Here is a 27,440-nt window from a genome sequence, read left to right as displayed (position 1 = left end):
TCACATCCTTAAATGTTGGATGAGCAGTTTGCCATCCACATGACCCAAGATTCTTTCTGCCCCATCCCATGACACAGGCCAGTAACCCAGCTGTTACAAAATCTTATGTTTATTCCTTTTCAGTATGAGCAACCCTTTTTAATGTTGCCCAGTTCTTGGGAAGATGATCCTTGGTGTTCTTTTATCCTCAAGAGAGCGAAGAGATCACCAGTTACATCTCAACTGTTGTCCAAAACATCATGCGACAGCCCTTCATTTGATCCATTCAAGACCCCTTTGAACGCTGCTGTAGAACGCTGTCCTAAAGGGCTTCAGATGATAAAAAAGAGAATTATTGGTTTGTTTATCATGCTCTTAAAACCTAAAGTGCATTATTAAACAGAGAGCACATTAAAAGGGGAGTATTGTTAAAAGTGTTTTAAAAATCTTGTAAATCCCAGTAATTTATATCACCGTGGTCGAGGAGGCTCACCCTGGCCTTCTGGTTTTAATTTGGTTAAGGCTGTGCTCTCTGGGGTCTTTACCTGTGATGCTGCCTTTTTTTCCCAGACACAAACTGACCGATGTGACCCCCTCTATGGGCCTGAAATTTAGAGAATTGAGTCAGTGAGCTGCTGTTTCAAACCCAAATTAAGATATTTGGATCAGGGAAGTAAAAGTGCTTGTGCATCTTTCTGCAGTGACTGATGTGACTTTAAGAAAAACAAAAAAATATATTACTCTTAAATATCCTCTCCAGACATGTATTAAGACATATAAAAATACTCTGCTTGGAACAATAATGTGCGTCTGATTTGGTTTTTCCACAAAATGTATAATTACCACATTGAAATCCTTAAAATTACATCTCCTCCTCCCTCATTAAAAAATCCAGAATAAATGTACAAATAAATAATTTCAAAAGTTTAACTGCTGGACACAGATGCCTCCGACACTGTAAAGTCCATTCTCAACGTTTGTGCACTGGAGGCTTCAAGTTTCCACATCACACATGTGTAAGTTGAATATTGTACCAGGATTGGCTTCCAAACTAGTTATGATTTCACAAATCGTGCTCATAGGCCCACCCCTTAAAATTTTCAATGAGCATGGAGAAAATTTCCCCCTTCAGCAGATGAATGTGAAAACAGTCCTCCAGTGTCAACCTCCAAACATACATCACACAGTGAAACTCAAAACATCCAAACATATTTTTGGGTGGAGAGGGCCTTTAAAATTAAAGAAATATGAGCGTTTTCTCTCTTTATTTGTTTCATCTTAAGAACTCTATAAACATGTGTCAGATACAAGGACAGTGATAGTGTGCACATGCAAGCCTAACTGAGTATGGGTGCAGTGCAAAAACAGCATACAAAGGAAAGTGCACACACTGAAACTTGCAAGCTTTGAAAAATTGTTTGATAGCTGTAATGTTTCGATCTACAGTGTCCTCATCAAACAAATATCCATGTGAACTAACAGACAAAAAATGACTGCTCCACCTACAACTAGGAGATTGCGTGATACAAGATAACACAGTTTAGTAAACTGTGTGTTGCAAAAAATGTAAAAATGTGTCCTGTATTGCGTTGTAGGTCAAAAACATTCATCAGTAAAATATTATTTTTGGAGCTTGCAAGTAAAAGAGTCCGGTGCTTGTTGTTTTATGTTGGCCATTGTTAGACCCCTGCCTGTGGACATTCACAATAACCACCAAACATTCAACACTAGATTATTCTGCAGCCGTCACAGTGACCAGGTCCTGGCTGGGCGCTGCCTGGGACCAGAAACCTGCTCCAGCCTCTGGGGACTCCCTGGCAGAGGCAACAATGGGTCAGAGCCCCTCTTTGTGTGGTTGCCCTCCTTAATCAAACTAGCCAGAGGAGTGATTGGATTTTAATACTGCTGGGCCCACCGTAATGGTGTGATGGACGGGGACTGGTGAATTGGAGCAAGATGTCAGCCCTTTGAGGCCTCCATTAATGATATTGCTTCATTTCTTAAAGTGGCAGGGACGCCTTGGGATGAGGGGATCACTGCAGTTGGCAGGCAGAGCCCTCCCCACGTTTTTTTTACCCTCTTTCTCTCTGGTTCTTTATCTCTCACTGCCTGGTTCAAGCCCCGCTGTTGTGGCCCAGGACACAAGGTAGATGTAATTCCTGTCTTCTTGGAAAGGATTTGTTTTGTTTTTCATACTAAATTGAAAGTTAACCTAGACATTTGTGGTATATGCTGTACATTAAAGTTTTCACATTTATCAGACAAAAAGAGAAAAGTGTATCAGATGTTACTGACAGCATAAAAAAATGAAAAGTCCCTTACCGGGTGAAAAGATGACTCCTTTGAGTCACAGTGTTTTCATCTGACAGGAACAGTATATCAGTGGCATTCACATTTCAGTTTCTGCTCTGCATGCTATAATTAAAGCTTGTCTCTGCTCTATCCCAACTCACGAGTCACAAGGTTAATTGAACTTTAGCACTAAATCTAAAACACAAAGACTTCCTGAAAACATTCTTGAACTCCTGAACTGACACTGATATGACCCTGATGAACGCCAGAGTGTCTCCCTCAAACCTTTTGATGCTGTTCCTCATCTTATGTGACTCACACTCACTGCCTCATTGTTTGCTTCCAGTGACATGTGTTTGTCCTCCCCGTTTGGCTAATGACAGTTTGGTCTTGTCAAAGGGGGAGGCAAGTACAGGTGAACCCTCATTGTGTTTTATAGCGAGTCATTGTTGAGTGGGGCGGCTCCAACCTTCCTCTCTCTCCTCCTAATGGGCGTTGGTGTGTTGTTTTTGCAGTAGATTTATGCGTGGGTGGGGCGGTGTGATTTACGGAGCTCTGACACTGTCTCAGCAGCGGGACCAGAGAGGCAGATTGTGGCTCTCTGTGTGTGTTCCAGGTGAGCCTGGGGTCTGCTCACCATCCCTGCACACACACACATAAATGCACACAGGAGTGAGCAACATATACCCAGAACCTCATGTGTGCACAGATGAGAACACACACATACATTCTGTGTTGTAATACTGCAGGCAAGCTGCTACTGTTGTAATTTCCTCCTTGCAGGTTCACCTACAGTACAGCACAGTAGGATATGAGGGGTTTTAATCCTGCAGGTAGGGTTCCAGGTAGTTAGCTGATTACCCATTAAGATTAAAAATCACATCAACTGTGTGCAAAAGTTCTTTTTGTTCTAAGGAGTTTAAGTCAGGACACAACTGTGGCTTTAAAAATATAAAAGATGATGGTCGAAGTACGTGTACACACACAGCAGATAAAAAGGAAATCAAAAAGGAAAAAAATCAATATTTGTTTTTTTTAGTGCAGCTTTCTAGAATACCTCCTCCCCCTGTTGGCCTCAGTGCTTTTAAAAGTTTAAGGATAATATGTGTATATTTACTCATTGTGTCAGTTTCCCATAAAAGCAGCATTCATTCCCCAGGATCGATAGTACACAAGTAGCTCGGTAGTACACAGAGATGTTGACGCTGCCCTTTCATTATCAGTGTAACCTAAGAGTAGAGATGATTTAATTCTTGTCACCAGATGTTAAATTGGCCATTACCCATCTAAGATAAATTGGTCCTTGGATTTCCTATTAAAAACACCTGACAAGAGGTGGAGGAAACAAAGTGCAAACACAGTTTAATGACGATGACACAGGAGTCAAAGCTCTGTTTGGCTGTGTTGTGTGGATTATATATGATGACTTTTTTTTTTTTAAGAGATTCTTGTTGTCTTACTTTGATACATCTGGTTTCATATTGAGTCACTAATTTTGTAATTCAGACAGTAATTTAACCCTCCCTCACTTATTTAGTTTAGTAGGTGGGGGACCAGTGTGCAGGGACATGCTAAATCCCATGTTTTTTAGTATCATGTCATCTTGCATGATTTAATTTTACATAAGCTATTGAGATGCTCAGCCCAGTCATTGTTGTTTCTCCACTCATGTGCGACACTCTTCCCCCTCCTCCTCCTCCTTCTCCCTCTTTCTTTTTGCAGAAAAAAGAGCTCCCAGTTCACTCTCTGCATTAAGTCAGCCTGTCAGAGTGATTCCCTGGGGAGTTTGGACTTGAAGTTCGTCCCGGCAGTTCCTCTGCTGGTGGCCCCCACTGGAGGAACAAGGTCACAGTGGACCAGAGTGTCGAAACTTTCACAGAGCCTCCACAGAAATCACATACACATTTATACTCAATGTTTGTGAGTAATGCTAATTCAATAGTCTAAAGAATATTTCTGTTTGAATGCAACATAAGGGTTCATGGGGTTGCAGGCAAATTGTCAGGCAGACAAAAACCTTTTGAAAGAAGGACAGGCATTGGAAATTAGCAGTAGCTATAAATGCTGTGATGCATTGTATTGGATAATTGCTGTGCAATTCTCTATGTATAGTGTGTCTGTCCCTAACAAATAAACATTAAATGAAAATGAAAACATATTGCTTTTGTATATTTTTGTCTGATGAAATGTGTCTTCCTACAAATGAAAATACAACGTGATGGTGATAGTTTCCAATTTGCAAAATGTAAAATATTAATTAGAAATCTGTCAGATGAACAACAATTTCTGTGTGTATAAAGGCTCCAGTGAGAGGATGTGTGTGTGTGCTTCCTTGGAATCATCTAATAAAAACTAATCACTGGACATGGTGCAAAACTGTAAAGTAAGTCATAATAATATCAATAAATTTGAAATATGAAATAAAAAGATAGAATATATATGAAAGTGTGAGAGGTATTGCAGGGTGCCGCTTTGGCAAAATAATTTTTTTTGTCTTTTGGTTTTTTGGGTTTTTTTTGTTTGTTTTTTTGGTTTTTCCTCTTCTTTTTTCTCACTGTATTCTTTGTTTAGGCATGACTCCACATTAGTAAAAGATTTTCTTGCACATTAAGACCAGGATTCCTGAAAATGCTGAAGCCTTTAAGATTCATATCACACTGAAAAAACAAATGTGGAATCAGCACCAAGCTGGCTCAAATCTGTCCTGTCATAATGTGACACTCATGCATCTGTCTATGATGGCTTATTTATGTTTAAGTCCCATCAAGACTAAAAATGCCTTATTTAAGCATAAACAAATTGACCCAATGACTCATCATCCATTCAAAATCACAACTTCTACACAAAAAGCGAAAAAACAACAGATGTCATTTGTTATAATCCCTGACTTTGTTAATGAATTAATAACTGCAAACCTCATCGCTCTATACCTCAGCTTTGTCATCTTGGAAACACCCCAAACAGCGATGAACATGTAAAGATGAAACTGTTGCTATGTAATCACCTCACAGGAAAAAAATATTAAGCTAAAATATTATATATTTTCTAGTGTATTTATTTGTATTTATTTTTGTCTGCAGACAACTATGAAGTATTTCTTCCATTTGCTGTCAGACCTTTGGAAATTGCCTTCAAGAAAATGTATTCACAATCTACTGAGCTACTATACTGAGAGTTGTTTCTAATATTATGTCTACATTAACTGATATGAATTGGGGGGACAAAATATTAGACACACCTCTAAGTATACAGCAATAATGAAGCTGAATCAACACTTAATTACAAATTAGTTTCAACAAAAACTGAACATTATGACCTTCACAAATGTGGATTTATTGAATGGCTGATGGATTAGACAACATTAGTTTTAGCTACAGTATGTGAACCTAAAAACTGGCAAGTGGATTTGTTTGCCTATATGGCCGTATTATCACTGAAGGACATTAGCATCATCACACCTTCTTTTAGCATCTATATCTTCTGAGCAAACAATCTCCTCCTTTGCAAAAGGCATCAGAGTTGGGTTCAGGATTGAAATTGAAAGCCGGTCCTGAAATGCTCAAGATAATAAGACTGAAAAATAAAAAATAATAATACTACAATTTCAAAAAAAATGTTTTGCAGTGTTGCATTTGCTCTGAATAGAATTCCAGCTGATTGCTTTAAAGCATAGAAAATGTGTGACCATAGAGTCCTTGTTAGACTGCTATCAAATTATGGGAAATGTAAAGAAAAAAATAAAACAGTGAAAAGCAGAGTGCAGCACGGTTGTCAGTTTTCTTCTTCTTGTATTCTTTTTCTGTGTTCAATTTTATTTTTCCTCCAGGAAACAAACAAGGAAAAACTATTAGGCTATTTTTAGTTTGCAGTCTGGGGTATAATTTTGGTAAATTTGGTGTAAAAACCTTGAAATCTGCCTTTGAGAACATGTACCCACAATCTACTGGGTTACTATACGTGTAGCTAGACCACATCTGTCTACATCTATTAAACAATTTATTAATGATCCATGTGTGAAAGGTCCTGTGTTCAGCTGTGTGTGTCTGTCAGTCAGAGGCTTCCAGTGGCCGTTTAGTGACTGGTCGCAGTGGGCGGCGCTGCAGTCCTCGCGAGCACACCGGGTGATCTAATTACGCACACCCTCTGCCAATTAGAGAATTACATCACACCTTTAAATGGACTCGTCCTCTTAATCATTAATGGTACGGTGTCATTCCCTCTGCCAGCGTCTTGTTGCATTGTGGCAACTTGACACATGCAGACTCGTTTTCAGAGCTGCTGGACTGACAGTTTGGAGTTAATCTTAATTAATGTGGCTGAATTGTCGCAGCGTTTAGGGTCAGAGTTGTGAGAAATAAATTTAGGAGCATTTATTGTTTTGCCTCTCTGTGTTCAAGTCACCAATTATAGAGACGCATTATAATAAAGCTCAAAACATGTTCCTTTTAAAAGTGGGTCAATTAGACCGGTCAGAAAAGAGTGATCACGGTGAGTGGTGCAGATAACGTGGCCGGAGCTGTATGTGTAAGTCCTTATTATAATTAACTGTAATTTTGTTTGCGGAGCTTTTCATAATAAATTATTTCACCGTAGCTTGAACATCTATCCAACAACTTCAGCAGGCACAAATCACATCACTAATTGTCCTCCTTCTTTCTCTCTGATGGGGATGACTTTCCTGTTCTAAATATAGTAAAGAAGACACCACCAAATTTGTGTATATATATATGTATGTGTGTTTGTGCTCTCTGGGATCACCTCTGTTTATTTTGGTTCTTGTTTAACGCACAGAGGGGAAACGCCCATGATAGACTTGATAGGTCATATGGCCTACAGGTAGTCAAACATCAGTTTCTGGGCGTCAGAGGATGTGATCTCTGGCCTGTGTGAGCTACCCAGACAAATAGGAATGACTGGAGCAGAAAACATTAGATGGAAAAAAAAATTCACCTTATATAAATGTTGTTTGTGGTTTTATTTGAAATAGTTGTGAATGTTAGAGCGCATTTTTGAGAACTCCTTTTGTTAAAACGGTTTTTTTCCCCACCATATTTTATCTTGCTGTAATTTCCTGTATAGACTGTAAATTAGATTTTTCAAAAGACAAACCTTTTTTGAAATAGCTTTTTTATCTTTTTTATTTTTTATTTTTTTGTGCACGAAATTGAGAACCAAAGCGGCAACTTGAGGTAATTTTATCATAGTGAAAACGACATATTTTAGTTCATTTTGATTTGATCTCTTATGTGAGCCTTTTGGGGGATGAATTATATACAGTAAATTAGCTGTTTTGGAAACATACTGTATATGGCCCTGTAATGATTTTCTGCTAGAGGAGAGTTAATAGACCTGCATTCTTGTCTGTAAACGCCATTGTTATTCAGTCGTTATCTCTGTTATCTTAATCTACCCGCATTGTTTACTTATCTTATTTGAAATAGCTCAATTACAAATCTATTATCTGTCTCTTGTCATTCAAACTTCCGATTAACACACTGTCAGTGCACTAAAAACGAAAAAGAATGATTTTTTTCTCACAGTAAAGGACGCGCACAGTGTAACTACTAACTAATAAACCATTTTGTGTATTAATGAGTGTATTTTGTCAATTACAGTAAACTGGGGAAATCAGTGCAACGGGATAATTCAATTTGTTTCCTGTGAGAATCGGTCGTTTTAAGAATTAAATATAAAGAAATATAATTGTCTTGACACTAACGACATGTTTTCCTTGTTTTGCTTTTTTATTTGAAATTCCTCAAAACTAGTAAAGCTGCACTGAAGACAAGTGAAATGATCTCACCTGATTGTGAAACTTTCACTCGTGGATTCATTAAAAAAATATCAGAGCAGATTTCAAAGCATAAAAAAATACAGTTTTGCAGCTTCATGTGTGAGCAAAATAGTGTGTATTCCAATAGCAGAATTTAAAATAAATTATACCTTCCTATCTACACCTGAATGATAAAACAGGTTTAGATTTGGCAGCTCTGTTTGTCCTACACAGTGTAAAGGGGGTCAGTTCATTTGGTCCGAGCTGTTATCTCGGCTGATCCGTGCGCAATAACGCAATTCACTGAAGGAAAATAAACCGAGGAGGAGAAGTGACCCTTTACGAGCTGCTCTCTGCTCTCTGCTCCCCTCACTTACAAGGGGCTTTGGGGAGGGTATGTGTAAGTGTGTGTGTGTGTGTGTGTGTGTGTGGGAGGGGAGGGGGGGTGTTTAGTTAGTTTGTTGTGGCTTCAGTCAGTGTATCGCTTGCAGGTGATGCCAGCACTAGATAAGAGGTCGCCGATCCCTGCGCGCTGTCTAGACCACGCTTGTGACTCAACCAGAGTAACTGGACGGAGCACAATTTACAGCACATTTTTGCCCCCAAGATAGTAAATGACCACTGGCCGAGTCCTGCTACATTACCAGAGGGGGAAAACACTGCAGATGAAGGGGCTGATAAGACAACAGCAGAGCCTTTAGGTTTCAATTCAGACAGGCCAATTTGATATAAGCTGAACAGGACAAACAACATTCAGTGCGTAACCTGTTTTATTTCCTAACGCTGTGAATCTATTCCTCAAATTGCCCTGCTTTGCGTTTCTTGCACGTTTCCCAAATCAGAAATGACTTGCTGTCGTGCGCAGTAAAGATCTGGTGACTGTGTATTTGGATTTGGATAATGAATTTAACTTAAATCACCATAAATGCGATTTTAAAACATCTGCTTTTTACTTTTGCAGTGAGAGGACTTTTTTTTTTAATTTGCTCGTTTCGAAGCTGAATTTTGAAATAAATTAAATTATCTACACACTTCTGAAAACAAAATTGGCTGAACAGGGCGATATAAGAACTACGCCTGTACAAAGACTGGTCATCAAGACACGTTCTGTATTCAGCTTTTTATTATTTTTTTATCAGTTAATAATCCCTTATGAATCGCTTTCCTAACAATAAATAATATAACAATAATTTACTTTTTTGTCCGAGAAGCTCAAACAACCTGTATCCTGCCCTTAAGATAAAGTATTTTACAACACGAATTAATTTCAGATTATCATGCTCTGACCTTAAGACAAAGACAAGAGTCAACCGGACTCCACAACGCAACAGCCTAAATGTATCAAAAAAAAATTCTCATGTTGAAGAAACAAGACACAATATGATCACAATGAAATCGAAGAATGTCCATCTGTCTCGACGTGGAAATGTTTCCAATTCGTTTCTGAGGGAAGGTTTGTTGTAGTATATCCATCGGGGGTTCATCTGTACATCTCTCCATATCGAGTCATCATGCAACAACATCTGTCCTGCTTGTCACTGAAATCTCCAGAAACTCGGAGTCAATCTATCGGTTCTTTCTTCGATCAATCTCCTCCATGTCAGGGAATAAAAACACTCTCCTCTCTGTATTTTTGGGCGATGTGATGAGCTGGTCACATGCAGGGGACCGGGATCATGCTGCAATTGTACTTGCAGGGGATGAGGGGACCGACAGGTCTGAGGGCCCCGTTTCACGTCTCCACCGGGCTGGGTACCATACTGTTGGGGGTGTCCGGTAACTGAGAGGACAAAGAAGTCACGTCGCTGCCCGAGGAGTTCCCGAGAGAGCCCGATTCAGAGAAAGACACCTGAGAAGACAGAAACAAAGTGTCAGAAAATACAACAAATGTAGGGTTTTTTTGTTTTGTTTTGTTTTGTTTGGGGGTTTTTTTTTGGAAACTTGGTTATAAAGACATTCATCATCATCCCTTTCTTGGCTGTTGGTAATTATAGTGTGTGTGTTTGTGTGTATGCGAGGTATTCACAAACACAACTAAATTCAAATTATTTTTGTGATAGATAGATAGATAGATAGATAGATAGATAGATAGATAAAGCTTTGTGGCTTTGTGTGTGTGTGTGTGTGTGTGTGTGTGTGTGTGTGTGTGTGTGTGTGTGTGTGTGTGTGTGTGTGTGTGTGTGTGTGTGTATGTGTAAGTCAGTCTGTCTGAACACACACACCAGTTGTTGGAAGGCTGGCTGGTCCAGGTCACTCTGCAGGGCAAATTCACTCAGGGCCTTCCATGGAGGCTGGTAGGTCTGAACCTCCACTGGGTTTCCCTGCACCGTGCTCTCATGTCGGATAGGACTCCCAGCTACAAGAGGCGTCCCTGTGAGGCCCTGCAGGTTCTGACAAAATGTATAAAAAAAACAGCATGAGTGTTTGTCTGTGTCCCAGAAGAAAGCATCTGTCAGCTTCAATAGAACTGATGCACACATGTGCACACATATGCACATTCTTTCAAAACAGTTTTCTTTGTGGGTTACATTATCCAAAAAGACTATGTTCAATTATGTTCACAGAGCGAGAGGTGTTTCAGAGATGCAGATCAAAGCTGGTTGCAGAGGATGTTTTTTTTTATCTTGCATTCAAAGCAACTGAAGCCAAAGCAGTAGATTCATTATTCACTGAACTAAAGTTTGAATAAAGCATTTGAGCCAACTGGAAAGTTTCCTTCTGTTTCTCAGTGTTAGGAAAGTCAAAACTTCACTTTAGAAGGGAATAAGAAAATTATAGGATTAATCACTGCCAGGGATTTACAATAGTGGGAGGAAAAAGGGGGAGTGAACTATGATCTGCAACTAGTGATAATACCCATCAGTATAAACAAAAAATCATGATATTTTCATCAAAAACATCATTAAGCCACATGTTCATAAGGTTTGCATCTGTTTATCACTTTTTTACAACACTCTCCTGCGTTTCATTAATACAGATGCTAGCCTCAAATAGAAATAAAACTGGGTAAATTGGGTTCACATTCATGGTCATGATTCTAAATAAGCAAACAGGGTTAAAAAGAATTAATGAAAAAATAGTCGTTTGTAGTAATCAAGTGGTCAAACTTACGAAGATGCTTACAGTCTTATCACTGTGTTGCTGCTGCTGGAGCTGCTTTATGAGGATAGATTTCTTTTTGTCTTTGCAGCGCTTGTTCTGGAACCAGACCCGGATCACCCTGGGGCTCAGGCCGGTCATCTCTACCAGCTGTTCTTTCATCAGCGCGTCGGGCCTCGGGTTGGCGTTGTAGCAAGTCCGCAACGTGTGGAGCTGCTTCTCGTTCAGCACCGTCCTGACCCGCGTTGTCTTCTCCGACTGCTTGTGGACGTGGTTCCGATGCGGGGCCTGCCGCACTGTCACCGGGTCTGCTGAGGGCGGAGGGAGGGAAAAAAATCTGTCAGAAACTTTATACGAAGGCCTGAAAGAGCCTGTACAATTTCTGATACAGTTTCTTAGCAGCAGCCTATTAATCTTAATCTGTACTGTTTTGCATTGTATGCTATCTTGGATTGTTTTGTTTTATGCAGGAAAGATAATTATATTAACAATTATTAATCTGTCATGATTTTTTTATGAGGTAAATGTCAACAATAGATTAAAAATAATAGGCTCAGGAAAATTAATCCTTAGAGAGGAAAAAAAGAAATTAATATTTTTCTGAGGGTGCTTTCGTTTACTGCTGGTTATTATAGGGTTTCTAGGTGTTTAAGATTATATTTGATTGAAATGACATTTGAAAAATTACACTGGCTACATGCAGCAGCCTGCATGGGAATAAAAACGAAATTTTAGCCCATTAATTGGACTATACAGAGGTGCATGTGGGACAGATATTTGCACTTTACAACGTGTCTCTCTTCTTACATTATTGTCTACTTTAAGCCTGTAATAATCATTAACCGTGTTGCCGTAAAATAGGAGGCTATTTCCCACCATATCTCTTCTAAAAAAATCCAAAGACATAAAAAAAGGCAACTGCAATATGAAATTTTGTGTGTCACCAGGCCTGTGTCAGTGCACTGAGCTGTGTAAACTATTTTCAATTGAGCGTTTTAAGTAGGAAGTTGTTGAACATTATTCACACATTTGCTTTGTTCTCGTTGTTGGCAGGCGCCGTTAGGATGACAGCTCTGCACACACACACACACACACACACACACACACACACACACACACGGCCGCGACTAAAATACCAGATTATTCAGATAATGGCAACAGAGCAGGTTAGAGCTAATGAGATCAATTATGAAATTAGCCTGAAGAAAGGTCGCTGCAGCACACACTCACTCACACACACACACACACACACACATACACACACACACACACACACACTCACACTCAAAGCCTGACAACCCCAAAAATACAAGAAAATACAAAAAAACGTGAAAATCTTTTCTTCTTTTTTTCACAGCCTATTTTTTATTTCCTTTTTGAGTGTAATTAGTTGTAAAATATGAGATTTTCTTTGCAATCAGTTAATAATATAATGATAATATTAATTTAAACAGTTGAGATTCAATGGTCTTCTGGTGTTGTTTTAACCAGTCCATTGGCTAAAGTATAAGATAAATGTTTATTAATAATTACAACAAGAGCTATAATGGCAATAATAGTAATAATGATCTGACCTGCCAGGTGCAGCGGTCTGTTGGAGTGGATGTGTCCGGGGCTGATGGGGCTTCCTGCGGAGCTTCTCTCCAGCAGCAGGCTGTGGTCCGCCCGGCACAGCAGCTCGTCTTCCCGCAGAGAGAACTCGTCTCCCGGCAGGAGCTGCCTGCTGCACACCGAGCACCGAAAGCACTCGATGTGGTACACGTTATCCCGGGCTCTCATCACCAAATCGCTGCTGCTGAATCCCAGGTTGCATTTTGCGCATTTAATTCCAAACAGCCTGGAAAATTGAAAATTGGTGGAGGAATTAAAAATGTTAAAAGACACATTGAACAAAAAAATGATCAGGTCAGATATGAATTGTAGGCTGATTTTTTTGTAATGCTAATAAAAACAATGTAATTTTGAATGGATAATAAAATTGTAATGTGTGTTTTTTTCTTTTGTGCAAACTGCTAACTAGTGCGATCAGATGTGAGTATAAATATTATAATAATAACGTTTAATAATAACGTTATTCTGCTTTTCGTGCATTTTTCCCTTTTTATGTCCAAATGTGTCATTTTTTTAATTAGGCCTATGCTATAAGCTTCTAATGGATATAACTTCCAATTGTGTTTTGTTTAATTTAACTTTAGGTACAAAAATTAATAACTTTGCTTCAGCCTATATATGGGAAATATCTCCAAACGCCTACCTTACATAATCTCTTTTGCAATAGGTTTTGCCGTCCCGGACGAAACAAGTGCAGGTCTCATCCAGGTACTGGCTGCACTCTGCACACTTCAGGCAGGCTGCATGCCACTCCAGGTCGGGAGAGACTCTCAGTATGTACTGGTCATGGATCTGACTTCCACATCCTACACACATCGCGAATCCTGGCTTCTCTGCAAAGAACCCACGGCATTGTAACCACAGACTGAAATACAGCCAAAAAAACACACTATCACAAACAACTGCAGCATTTATTGTATTTTTTACAGTCCAGCCAGTATGTCTCAGTTTTACAGTTAACTCCTCTTTTTTTACAGGCTGGACAACTCTGAATGTTATGTAAGAGATGGAGACTTCTGCCAGTATTCGCAAAGTAAAACACGGAATTGTTGCAATTCTAAAAGCGCCCTTAAAATGCACGCATAGTCTCTGAGTAAATCTACGCATTACTGCATAATTTAGAAAATGACTTTATCGCTGCACAGCTGAATATATCATGTAGCCCATAATGTAGCTACGACGAGAACAAAATCTGTCACTTAAAACTCCAGCGAGCTGTTTGGCTTACTTACTTTTGGAATGATCCCCCATATCACCCAAGAAAGAAGAGCTGAAAATAATATCCACCATACAGGACGGATAGATGGGACTGTGGTAGATGCAGAAAAGATGTGAAGAGATGACTGGCCCTTCGGTTGCCTCCCTGATAACTTGTGTCTCTCCGGACAGGAGGAGGAGGAGGGGGGGCGGAGGGGGGGTAAGGAGACTGCAGGGTCCCACACGCTGCTCCTCTGACGTCATGACGTCTCTCCAATGGCGCTACTGCATCCCTTTCTCAACCTGTAAAAGAATTAATTCGGTCTATATTTATGTATGACAAAGGACCAATAATAAAGATATCTATATTTTGTTTTCTTTCTCTCTCAAAGATTCAAGAGAAGGAAAAAAATAACATATTTGATCTTTTTCGTTCAAGTGTTGTCTATGCACTCACATTCTGTCTCCTCCATCATCCTGATTATCATCATCGTCTGTACACTAAAAATGGTGTCAAAGCTCCTGCATTTAACAATATTTACCACCACCACCAAAAAACACAAAAAAACAGAATGAAAAGAGCAAAAATAAACCCCAAATTTGTTAACGTCAACCAATGGCTACATTTCTTGGAGAAAGGAATAACTGATGATTGACAAGAAATACATTATTAGGGTATTTGGTCCATGTGATAAATTATTAGACGCCAGTTATCAAACTGTCAAACTGATTCAACGTTTGACTGTTGTAGCATTTTCATATTGCCATAAAACAAATGTCTATATATTTTGATTCTATCTCTCATGTTATTGTTGAAAACATTTTTTTTTTTTTTAAATCCCATTTCATGCTGGGGAAATTATTTTTGGTTAGAATCCAAGCATCTCAGTGCTAGTTCTTTGACATGCAGGCAAAACAGTGCAGATTATTGTCTTGATGATATTAGAAAAGCCTTTACACACCAAAACGATAAATTCTTGCAGTAATTTGTTTTGGGGCATAAATTGAGAAGGATCTGAAGACAGTTGACAAGCCTCCACCGCTCATCTGTTGGAGAAGGCCATCTACTGGACACAAATCAGAACTACACTTTATCTGAGAAAAGTGTGAGGGAGATTTTCACTTGGAAAAACTGAACATTGACTGAATTGTTGTTTGGTTTTTTTCATGAAAATCTGTGTTGTGCATTACATAAAAAGCCAGTGCAAAACGAATAAAATCTATATTTTAATTCTACCTATACGGAGTAGGAACGTAGTCAAATATTCAAAAAATAGAGTTCTAAGAGACATTTTTCTGCATATTTCCTTCCTCTGGCCACCACAGGTTAAACCAGTATACTCAGAAAAGAGGAGAACTGCGATAAAATGTGTGGACCTATTCCCATTTCTATATCTTTAAAACAATTTCTTTGCCTGGTTCGGGACTGGTCCTGACTCAGGAGTTGACCTGATTGCCTTCAGCAGTCAGACGAGTTTGGGAAGGTTGGTAAGAAGAAATAGTATGTAAATGTAATTCAGTCATTGGTGTGTCTATTAATGTGGTAATTTTGCTTCAAGGACAATGTGTAGTTAACTATCAGCTGTATTTTTATAGGGTCAAACCATGGTAAAATCAGGATATGCATTTGGGGTTTCATCCCTCAATGCTCTCTTACAGATGAGTTTAGGTTGTTTTGAGTTTCGCCCATTAGCAGAAAATTGAATGTACTGCATTCATGCCAACCAAAAAATACATTAGTCTGCCACCTGCCTCTAGTGTCAGGCATAAATTTGAAAATAAAAACCCTCTTCAATTAATTAGCTTCCTAGTTAATTATATAAAATGTTCTCAGTTTGAATCAGAAGATATCACAGATTCATAGTCTCATATCCAACAACATGCATTTTGTCACTTTGTTTGGCTTTGGCACAGCTGGGTTTATTGGCATTATTGTTGATTAAACCAGTTTTTACTGCCATGATAGACGCATGTCCAAAGACCTCGATGTAGGTTGTTGCCTTTCACACCAACCTGTTTACTGCAGGGTAAAATGCTGTCACAGTATAGTAATAGAGGTAGTATTATCATGCAGCCTTTGCTAAAAGATAATTGGAAATTTATGGTATTCTGTGAAAGTTCTCTGAAGCAACGCAGTGAATTCAACTTGTTAAATGGGCAATACTCTTTCATTCATCTTAATCAGCTCTTGTGCCATGCATTAAACTAGTTAGCAGTTTTTAAGCAAGATGGGAGGAGAGTTATACTGTTCCTGATTGCTGGTAGAAGCTGTGTAAATGTGGACCCGCAGTATGTTCAGGGCCTAAAACTAACCGCAGCTGGTTCAGCTTTATTCAAGTGCACTGGTGATTTACACAGATACACTGTGCATTCTGTATCGCTTGTCTGTGTCACCATTGGCTCCTGTGTCTTGTGTTTTGTTCCTAATGACATCAAAAATAGCTTGCAGAGACACATTATGTCATTTCAAAAAAGCAATGTAGAAGACAATAAGAATATACAAACAGATGTTTTTACTTTAGCTATAATTAGACCAAAGATGACATGAAGGCAGTGAGTTCAGTTAGGATGCATGGCATCACTTCAGTGAGGTCAAGTGGATCAAAAAAATACAAGTGACACAAGATTATTCATACCAAGGCTTTTTACCAGCTAATTTAGTCATCTCTATGTGCTGTTTTTTGTTATCAGATTATATTTAGAAAATGATTAATCTTTCTGTTGGCTATAAGTTCTGTTTGTTCTAATGAGTTTTACATAAATATGAGATACCAGAATAGAAACTATATTGCTATAGTTCATTAAGCATGCTGTTATAGTATATGATATGGTATATCATTTGTTATTATCATTTGGTATATGGTAGATTATCTCCGGGCCTCTCTGCCCTGTAAAAATTTGAATCTGTTTTTGGTCCACGGAGGACTTAATGCCACAGATTTTGGTGACTCAAATTTAGTTTAACATCATACACATTTGTTCTGGAACCTCTGCTTTTGGAAAGATGAGTTAGATCATGAGTAAAAGCTGTACTCCTGTCGGTGGCAAAAAGTGATTCATTTAGTGATGCAGTTCTCTCATTTTCATGATACACATGTCATGAATTAGCTGTTTTTCAGGCCTGAAAACTAGATATTATAATTTGTATAAGTGTTATAGACCTGACATTTTTTGAAGTGTAACGTCAGGGTTAGCTGTTGACAGCTCTTAACCTATGTCCTGGCCTGAATAATTTAGGACACATAAATCAATTTAAATTTTGTCTTGTTATTATTAGTATTAGTATGAAAATGTAACATTTAAAATATACTTATGAATATCAAAAAAGTTGCTATATACTGTAGGTTTACAAAGAAAGTTTTTGAAAGTTTTAGTCAAATTTTATAAATCCAGACTGACTCTCAGTACACAAACAATTCTGTGTAATTCTGATGCATTTATATGAAGTGCCTGGGCATGCATAAAAAATCAGATCAGTATTATGCATATTGGATTTTGCATCTAAGTGACCTCATTTTTTGATCTGTGTGTTCAGTAGAACTGTCAGCTCACAGATCTAATGGCATTTCAATTGAATTAAGATGCATTAAACAAAATCTTAGGTATTTTATCCAGCTTATATTGACTGAAGCTGAGTGATCTTTATTTCTACTTTTATGTCTTACTATAAAAGTGGTTTCAATATAACAGAAATCTGTTGCCGAGATCTTTCAAACTGGTCTGTAAGCATGTGCTGTCACATGACCTTTTCACTCTGCCCTCATAGAGCTCATTACAACCATTACTTCAACTTTTATAGCCACAGTCACAGTCTCAGTCACTGTCACTTAGAGTCTGTAGCTTTCTAAGCCTAAAATGTTGTGCTTCCTTGTACAGAATCTTCTCCCCAGAGTGTCTGCTAAGCTGGATGTGGCTACTGTCTCAGACATCACTGAGGTCAAACCCTAAGACACTTTTGTCAGGACCCCTGTATGCAGGTGAGGCTCTTGTTGTGATAAATGCAGTAAATGGCATAAGCAACACTGAAAATGTAAAGAGGACTTAGGAAAGGCTCACACCACACTCATGGGTGAACTGATGCCTTTTTAACACCATCCAACCATTTACTCAAAGGGTCTTTGTGGCAAAGTCCTACTCACAAGGTTGCTTCTTTGTGTTTTCTACCTTTCTTTCAATGGTGAGTTAGAACCCATCATACCCATAATAAAGTATAGACTGAGCAGGTTTATTTAGTTTCATACTTCCACAGTATTGTAACTATATAAGTACTGTATGCATTAAGTATCATGCATTTAATCATCCATTAAAGCTTTTGGCAAAGTTTTGGTTCATGATGGTTTATTACCTGCAGCGTGTAGCCTGTGCAGCATACAGAGCAAAATACTAGATATAGACTACATTATTATAACTGATTGCACTGTTTGACAAATACAATAGGTCAAGGTTTAAGTGTAAGGTTTAAGCGGGTGTTTCATACATAAAGATTGAATATACAGTGACAGAAAATATCACATGCAGCATTATTGTTTGTGACCCTGTTAATGAGTACTAGATCCAGCCCAGCCATCCTAGCTGTCACTCCAACATAAAAGCCTCCCAGAAGAATCTCTAATCACAGTTTGATGGGGCCCATTAACCTCATGAAATATATATGTGTGACTGAAATCATCCACTTAAACTTTGGCAAGAGCCAAATGTTCTTGTTTGGAATTCGGGGAGCAGGGGGATGGGGGTTTTCCTGGGCTGCATTACTGAACTTTTCACAGTGACTTATTTTCTCTTGAATGTTTTAGAGTTCTATGGCGCTTTGCCTCTATTGTCAGACCTATAAGTAATTTACAATGGTCGTCCCTTCGAACTCCCCAGGCTTGATTCAGTTGAAGTTGTGCCAGTTTGTTTATGTCTGTTGGAACCTCTTTTTTTAACATTAAAAAACACAATCCGACCCTTGCCAATACACTGAATACATGTCTTAAGTGCCTACTTATTAACTGGCTTGCTGTAATTAGGGTGAGGGAGATGTGTGAGATCTTGTTGCTGCCTTGTGCACAGTGAAGTGCACCGAGAGGTTCAAGGTTTTCACAGCATTTGAAGCTGCACCTGTAAAAGGAGGAAGTGCTGCCATTGAACAGGGTAATAAACCTAAATTTATTAATTCATTGAACCTTTTTAAAGTTGTACAGTTTTGCAATATGTAATTTGTACAAGCAATTTTGTTAAGCATTCATATAATTTATATGTCTAATTAGGGCTAATTTAAGAAGTAAAACAATTTATGATAAATTTAGATACATGATAAATGACTTGATAAATTAAAGAATTTGAAAGAAACCAAGAGAGAATAGTCAGCTGTATGACTATGATAAATTACAACTTCAAAAAAAGAATACTCTTCCTTTTAAGAAGACATTTGTGTGTAATTAAGATATCAAAAGCCATACTTCACTTTATTCTTATGAATTTATTTACAGTTTCCTCACCTTGTCCTGTGGGGCATTTCCAGTGGCTCAAGCAGAGCCTGACAAGAAACTACAGACCAGAGCTGAGGCAGAAATTTTTTACTCACATTTTCTGAGAATGATAGCCTTTCTTTATTTTTGTTTTACAGCATTAAATACGTGTTCAGTTTTGGATGTGCCACATACAGTTCATAAAAGGCAGGAAACATTTGGAACTTTATATTTCTTTTCAATCTTGAGCAGACAACCATTTTTGTTACTGTTACATATTGTATCTATTATATCTATTTATATTATAGTTGACCTTTCTAAAGCCAAATCTGTAACACACATTCAGCAGGTTGAGAGATGTCATCACTGCACAAGTGTGATTTGTTTATTTATGGCCTATTTAGGCCCATTGATGTTTTTTTTAAAAAGCAAGTTTGCAGCAGCAGTGCTAGTATATGCAGCGTTAGTACACATGGTCTCAGTGGGTATCAACGCTCAAACCTCGCTTCAGCTGACCTTTATGTTTTTATATTTATTCAAGATGAGGCCTGAAGAGCAGTGACAACTTAAAGCTGCTGTATGAGCTGGCTGATAAACTGTTTTTGTGCTTTTATCTGTGACCAGTAAATTTCTTCTTGTGTGTGTACGACAGTTTTATTATCCCATCTCCATTGAAATGCATTGGGAGCTTCTAGAGCTTCTGTAGATGCTGGCTTCATCCCCAGTGACACGCAGGTCAGCCAGACGGGGAAGATTGTTGCGTCTATAAGTCATTAATCACATAAACGCTTTGTTTGTTATTCTCTCACCAAGGGATCCATAAATATTATATTTTGATAACCTAAAAGACTGAATTGCTGAATTTTTGTTTTAATCATTATATATTTTGTCATTTGTATCAAGTTTTATGTTAACTTATTGTCGACCTTTTGTTTGTAGATAAGACAATACAGGCATTATATATAATGTATACTATACTATAACTGAGGCAAACTGGTAGAAACACAGGGGAAAAAATGATGAACACTGATTGTAATACTCATAAAAATGAAAAAAATGTTAAACATAAATATTTTTATTAAAGGTTTTCTTCAATTGTCTTGATTTGGCACATTTTGTTAGATTATAGTACTGTTTATACTGGTCTTTATTACAATGATCAGCAGGTGTTTGTAACACAACAGGCTGGTTCCTGCAGGCATTAGCGTCATTTAGAACAATTCTAAAACCATTTAGTGTGTGACTGTGCAGTATGATATGGTTTAATTGTTTAAATTTGAATGTTTAAATAAGTTCATGCAGACAATTTAGTATACACTAGCTGTCAACAAAGATGTGAGCCCACTGAAATGTAGTTAATGGCTGGTTTAAAGCTCTAAATGATTTACCAGAACCAATAGTGTGTTGGCTTAAAGTGCTTTGAGTCCGCTCTTATGCCCAGAGTCAGCCAAAAGTGAAATTAATATAAGCACTCAGGGTATAAGATATTAAAATGTGTAAACAGATATCTCCCCAAATCATTTTGTAATAACATAAAGACAAAAAGATCAAGTATTACTTTAAAGACATAATTATTGTTCAGTATATTGCACAGTAAATAGTTTTTATATATCACAACAGTGATGGTATGTCTGTGCACAGTTATTTATTTTGTGACAGGTCCTCAAAAATGCCTCAGCAAGAAAAAAAAAATCACATCCTCATGCAAGCAAGGCCATTCAGAGAGCTGAACCATGTTGCAGATTTATAATTCATAATTCTTCAGAGTTAATGCAGTATTCACATGATAATTAGTATTAATTTTTGATTGGTGCCCCAGGGCAGCTCTGCATTGTTAGGCTGAAGAACCTGTGCCATTATTACCTTATCAGTGTAACTGTCAGCCGCCTGTTTTATTTTACAAATGCACATCTTGTATTTTATTATCAGCCGCTCTCATCAGCACAGAGCAGCAGTCTTGTTGCTTATCAATGGCTTTAACAAGAAGCTGTGTCACTTAAATGAGGAAAGAGGCTTCTCTATTTGGATGAGTCAAAACAATGCTATCACTTAGTGTGTGACGCCTCTCCATGCACTGAAACATGTTTTTCCATTAAAACTACTACAGATAGAGACAGAACTGAAATATAAAAAAATATAGTCTTTTTATAATAATAATTAACTATTAACAGATTCATGTTCATACAGTAAGTTAGTAATAAGTGTTTTTGCTACAGCAGGCCCTAGGCTATTATTGTTATTATTATTGTTATTATTTAAATTTAGTAAGATGGTTTCAAGCATGAGTAATATAAAAAATAATACATTTATTGTATTGACATGGAAAATTCTCCTTATTTGTCTTAATTTTTGAAGACAAAGCATTGCATACATTTTTGGCTGCACAACACAACCATAAGTGCTTCTGGGTAATTTAACATAATTTGTATAGAGTCAAGGCTTTAGTCTTCTGCCATGTGCTCTACAGTGTTCTGCTTACTGACCAGCTGATTAACTCAGTTGTGTCACAATCTGCATGTTTTGTAAAGCACTCATGTTCTCACACCTGAGGGAAGCTTTGCTGTGTGAAGAAAGAGGTTTCAGCATCACTTTGGGGTATTTTATTAACAAGACAGCAGGTGCACGACTCCCTGACCTGCTCTTTCCACCAGCTGTGTGTGTGTGTGAGTGTGTGAGCATGTGGAGACCAAATGGCTAACAGCCAGAGCTCTGGGAAAACTGACCAAGCTTGGCAAATTGACTGGTGATTCTGGTCTTTTCGCACCAAAAGCTGCCTGCTGCCTCAGTCGGCTACTTTTCAGAGGAAACTTTGAAAAGCTGTTTGTATGCTGCTGGATACTGAAGGCTAAGGGGCGTGCTTTTCTTTTTTTTTCTGTCTCTCAAGTGAAAAAAGGCCCTCTAGATTGACAGCGCCTTTCATACTGTATTATCCGGCCTGGCTTTTAACTCCAGGAGAACTGTGTTCACAAATTGATGCTCTGCTCCTCTGGGGCTGTAGCTGAAACATTAAATTGTACTGAAATATTCATATGTGAGTGCATTTAGCTGAGAGCAATTGATGTGCGACTCCCCAGAGGCGAGATGGAAATGTTGCAGGGCCCCAGCACCCGCTGGCAGACACCCTGAGCTCTGGCCGGGACAGTGATTGTGATTTAGCCGAGGGTATCTAGTCAAACTAAGTTTAAGGCTACCAGATTCAGGAAGGCTGATGTTAGTGTCTGCCCTGGTGGCCATAGACACTGTGAGATACAGTACCTGGCGTATTGTGCTGCAAACCAGTCAGCAATTTGGAGGCTTTCTAGGATTTTAGGACAAAATAAAAATATATATGGAAAAAAAGAGAAGTTTACGACCACCCCTCTCCTCAGTTAGAACAAATCACTCACTGGTACAAAAATCAAAATTTAAATAATCAAATAGACTCTGTGGAAACTTTTGAACATTTCAGTGTGTTGTTGCTTGTCAACTAGGATTAGATTGTTCTTCCTAATTTGAGATTATATTTGGATAAAGTGAACATTTTTTACTTAACACACACATATTTTGAAATTATAACTATAAATGAAAATATTCATGTAGTTACTATTTCTATTGATGCTATTATTTTCTATGAATATTTCTCCATGTTTGTTTGTTTACATGCAGGAGTTCAGTTGCAGTTTCCATCTCAAAAGCAATGCAGCATCTGACTGGAATAAAAGACAGTACAATATATATTGTATAAATATATTCATACAGCACTGTGTATTCCACTATTAATATAGCATAAACTCCAAACTCAAAATTCTTATTTAATTCAAAAAGTTTGTTTAACTTGGAACAATAAAAAAACCCATGTGAGTTGGAGGTTGAGAAAAATTGTGAACATATTTGTTCACATTTGGAATAAGAATTAGTTTGTACAAACTCAGATCTCTCAAAACAATGTTGCAATAAATGTATGTACATTAGAGTAAATGTTTGGTCAGGGTGTTTATTATGCATTGTTGCAGAAGTAAGACATGTTCATGGCTTCCGGAGGATTTTTTGAAAAATGTTGAATATGTGGCAACAATCTCCCTGAAGAGTTATGCTTTTTACTGAAAAATGTTTGCTAATTTACCCTTCACGCAGCAAGCCATGCATAACTACATACTTACACGTCAGATTGCTGAATTAATTTTGATGTTCTGTAGATTATTTTATTCAGTTCTTTGGAGCACAGAGTAATGTAGCGTCCCCTCTCCCAGAGGACCATGTCAGTTGTGTCCTCATGTTTATCAAATGACTTACTACGATTCTTCTTCTTCTGATTGCTTATAACATATGCAGGAGCAACAAGAGAAATTATCAGCATTTTTTTTCTCCTTTTTTTTTCTTTGGAAGAAAATACAAAAAACATACAGCAACTTCACATTAGACAAATCTGAATCGAGAATTTGCTTTTGATTCTATTTGTGTTTATAGTTTATTGGCATTCACATTATTCTAAGATGATTAAATAAATTAGCAAATTCAACATCTTCTGTTAATTTGCTACAAACTGATTTAATAATTATATATCTGAAGAGGAATGATGTGATTGAGCTTGGTCACTCAGTGGGTCTTATTTGCAGTTCTCTTTTTTTTTTCTGTTGTTGACCCACTTTTACCTTGAGAAGCGTAACAAGCATCTGAGGGAAGGGTACCAGAAGAAAACTGTTTTATGTAAATGCAAAAGAAAAAAAACTTCTGTAGCCATGACAACAGTCTCCTGAGTGGATTTCTTCCACCAAGCGAACTTCTCGATCCTGTGCACTTAAGAAGTATGTTTCAAAAAGAGAACCTGAGAAGCTTTTTAAAGACTGATGTATAATTTATTTGTATTTTTCTCCTGCTTCGGAGCTCCTTGAAAGAGTGTCCTGTGTGCGACGTGTTCTGAATCTGTCAGACCATAGCAGTAATGCAGTCATACTCCCACATCTATTTGTTCTCTCTCAATGAGATTGACCCTTTTAAACATGCACCCAGCTGTTCAGTGCCATACGACTGTATTCTAAATCTGTTCCACGCACTTGAAAGGAAAATGCCTCATAGGCATCTTTAATGTCAATCAGTAAAAATTCTGTCCCAATATTTCGGTTTCCATCACATGGCTTAGTTATTTAGATGATATAGGCAGACTCATTGTACTAGATGACAGCTAACAAAGCAAAACAAGTCAAAATTTGAGGTTTTAGCCTCTACTGCATCACTCCAGTAATATTTATTATTTTATTTGGTTAGATTTCTTCACTAGACATTTGTCAGATATTGGTCATGATCAGATGGAGATGTTGACTCTTTACAGACAAATTATGATAATAAGAAATCTTCTCTAGGTGAGGAGGTGTGATAAATCTGTCTGTTGACAAGGAGCTACTGAAATTAGCCAGAAGTATAAAGTGATAATTAACTTTGCAATAATATTTCCAGTTTTCAGTTTGCTTCAGTAGCAATGCAAGGAGAATTTTTTAATAGATCCAGTTGCAACTGAACTATCAAAAGCAGTTATTTGAAGGTCTAAATGAGGGCAACATTAAAACTTAATACAATGTTTACAGTCTTTTGTATTGCAGAGCTACTTCAGATGTCAACCTGTAGGTTGACCTAGATGATCTTACTAAGTTCTGTAGTCAAACACATCACGCTTTTATTTCAGTTTGACATAGGGTGACATCACTAGTACTTTTAAGATGTCATACAGAATAAGAGGTCAAGGAATTGGCTTAAATCAAATGTAGTAAGTGTTTTTGTGGTTAAAACGACAATATCAAAACAACAATATATGATTCTGTTGTAAACTTGTTTCCAGCAGGATAGTCATATTCACCATCTGTAAAATGACAGGGATGAGAAAAATATTATCTTAACCCATAGGTATATTGGCTAAAAATACAATAAGATCCAGATTTTAAAATAAACTCATATTTCATCCATAATGTCTGTGTTGACGTCTTTTTTGATCTGAATGGTCCTGACAGCTAAATGGGACTCAGAAAATTATAGCACATAATCCTAACATGACCCACCAAACTAGGTGTGCTTTTCTAATAGTCATGTTTCAATGGTTGTTTGTTTTTATAATTTGTAAATCGAAAGAATACCTAAATTAAGTCAGCCTTTAAATATTAAGGTTCTCCTCCTATAGGATCTTCTAGCAGTAATTTCTTGTGCTCTGAGTTTAAAGAAATATCATCTTAATGGTAATGAAAGCTTTTAGATTAGCTGCATATGTGACACTGTTATTACAGACCAATTTTATGAAGAATTTAAGTAGACTGGCATGAGGGAAGTTGTATTTTATTGTACCTAAGACTTTGCAGATGTAATCTTATCTCCGAAGCCATCGGTTTCCTCTGTTAATGAGAATGAAAACAATGATCATGTAATGTTAATGCAGTTAAAGTGACTCCCTCTGTGCCATTATTAAAACATTTCAATTATTAAGTGTCTAATGGTCACTGTTAATTCACTTAGCTTCCTGTGAGTGTGACAGGGACCGTACCTCTTGGTTCATCGGAGACGTCCCAAAAGCAATTTACTTCTTAGCATGTCTCCTGAAGACCTGCTCTGTGCCCCTGCCTGTCAAAATTTAACACTTTACTCAGACTGCTCTGGTATGATACATATTGACAAATTGGGTTCATATGAATCATTTAGGCACATCTTTCATTTGTCCTTAATGACAAGCACAGACATCACATTTTTCTTACAATTATTAGCAAAATGTACATTCCCACAGATACTTTTAGTACAAATAAAGAGCTTGATCAATGAGTGGTTTTGCTCAGAGAGGAGTTGGAAGTTGAAGCTCATCAGTTATCTTTTCTTTTACACGGCTGGTTGAGCTGGAGGGGGTTCAGATTAGAGGCACAGCATCTCCACTTGAGACATTAATACCGAGGCAGCCTTGACACAGCCAGGGTTTGGCACCCATATTCGACAGGATTCCTTTGTGTGTTTCAAGAGCCAAGCAGATCATTATTTATTTACTTGTTCCATGGCATGCGATAGGCATTGTTGTTGTTTTTATAAACTAGATTGATGTGATGGGTGGACTAATAGCTAGTAGGTTGCAGATCCAGGATATCAGCTTACATGCTGCTTACAAAGCAGCTGAAGGAAATTAGGTTTTGGAACCTCTTTCTGTCTTTCTTCTTTATTTTTACAAATTTGTTTTTACAAATTTGATTTTACTTCAAGCAGTGACAGAGACATGTTTGCTGTTTCAAGCTTTTGGTTTTACTTTAAAATCACTAATTCTTTTTTTTTCAGTGCAGTTCCTGATGTTGGTTTTAGAGTATACAGAAAGCTTGAAAACCAAACATGACTATGTCATTGTTAGGAGTAACTTTATTCAGCAGAACTCCTTGGTTTTGAAATAAATAATTTTATTTGAATATATCCTGTTGTAGCCCGCTCCAGGGATGAATGAAGCACGATCACTAGTCAATTGAATCCATAATTTGACTCAAATTCACTAACTTAATATTTGAAATATCACACAATAACTTCCCATTAGTGACTAGTAAATATCCCAAAAAGAAATGCTTTTCATGTATTTGAATTTTTACGGTGCATTTGAAAAAGGTGCTTAATTTTTAGATGCATTATCTGTCATTTTATATTTTGGAATTCCATTTTTTTAAATGAAGTAATTGTTTGTAAGTAAGCAGCCTCTTTACACAGGACGTTTCCAGTGTTGACTATTGGTCATCAGCATTTACCTGTGAAAATGGAAACTATGCTGGACATGGGTTTAATGTTGCTTAAATACACATCCCAAGACTAGTATGCAGAAGTTCAGACAAAAATCTAGTGTAAAACTCTGAATTTGGATTTTAAATATCCCATATGTCATCACTAATTTGGTCTCAGTTGGACACATTTCTGACTCACACACCCATAAATGGGAGAAAAGGTTGTTACACAGGATGAGTCTTCAGTTTTGTTTCTCCAAAAATAGCTACAGACAGCAATCTTGTGAACTAATACTGATATTTATCACAGTTACTTGCGATATTCCTGTTAAATCCCCA

At 37.6% G+C, this 27,440-nt stretch overlaps 1 protein-coding gene across 5 annotated transcripts; it reads right to left on the bottom strand.

Annotated features, from left to right (window-relative positions):
* Positions 1–9,149: 9,149 nt before the first annotated feature.
* Positions 9,150–14,130, bottom strand: isl2b (ISL LIM homeobox 2b). Of its 5 annotated transcripts, none has more exons than XM_044345718.1 (6): positions 13,987–14,130; positions 13,398–13,587; positions 12,718–12,980; positions 11,156–11,454; positions 10,267–10,434; positions 9,150–9,893 (listed from the first exon to the last, which is right to left on the bottom strand). In XM_044345718.1, exons 1-6 carry the CDS (start codon positions 14,042–14,044, stop codon positions 9,777–9,779), a joined length of 1,095 nt encoding a protein of 364 aa, XP_044201653.1. In that variant the 5' UTR covers positions 14,045–14,130; the 3' UTR covers positions 9,150–9,776. The 5 variants fall into 5 exon arrangements, with proteins under 5 accessions (XP_044201653.1, XP_044201671.1, XP_044201662.1 ...); XM_044345736.1 differs by having other exon boundaries at positions 11,168–11,454; XM_044345727.1 differs by having other exon boundaries at positions 11,156–11,451.
* Between the last annotated feature and the right edge of the window lie 13,310 nt (positions 14,131–27,440).

The sequence above is a fragment of the Thunnus albacares genome, chromosome 1, assembly GCF_914725855.1.
Source record: "Thunnus albacares chromosome 1, fThuAlb1.1, whole genome shotgun sequence".
Taxonomy (NCBI): domain Eukaryota; kingdom Metazoa; phylum Chordata; class Actinopteri; order Scombriformes; family Scombridae; genus Thunnus; species Thunnus albacares.
The sequence above is the reverse complement of the archived record's forward strand: the minus strand, read 5'-3'. Positions and strand labels throughout refer to the sequence as shown.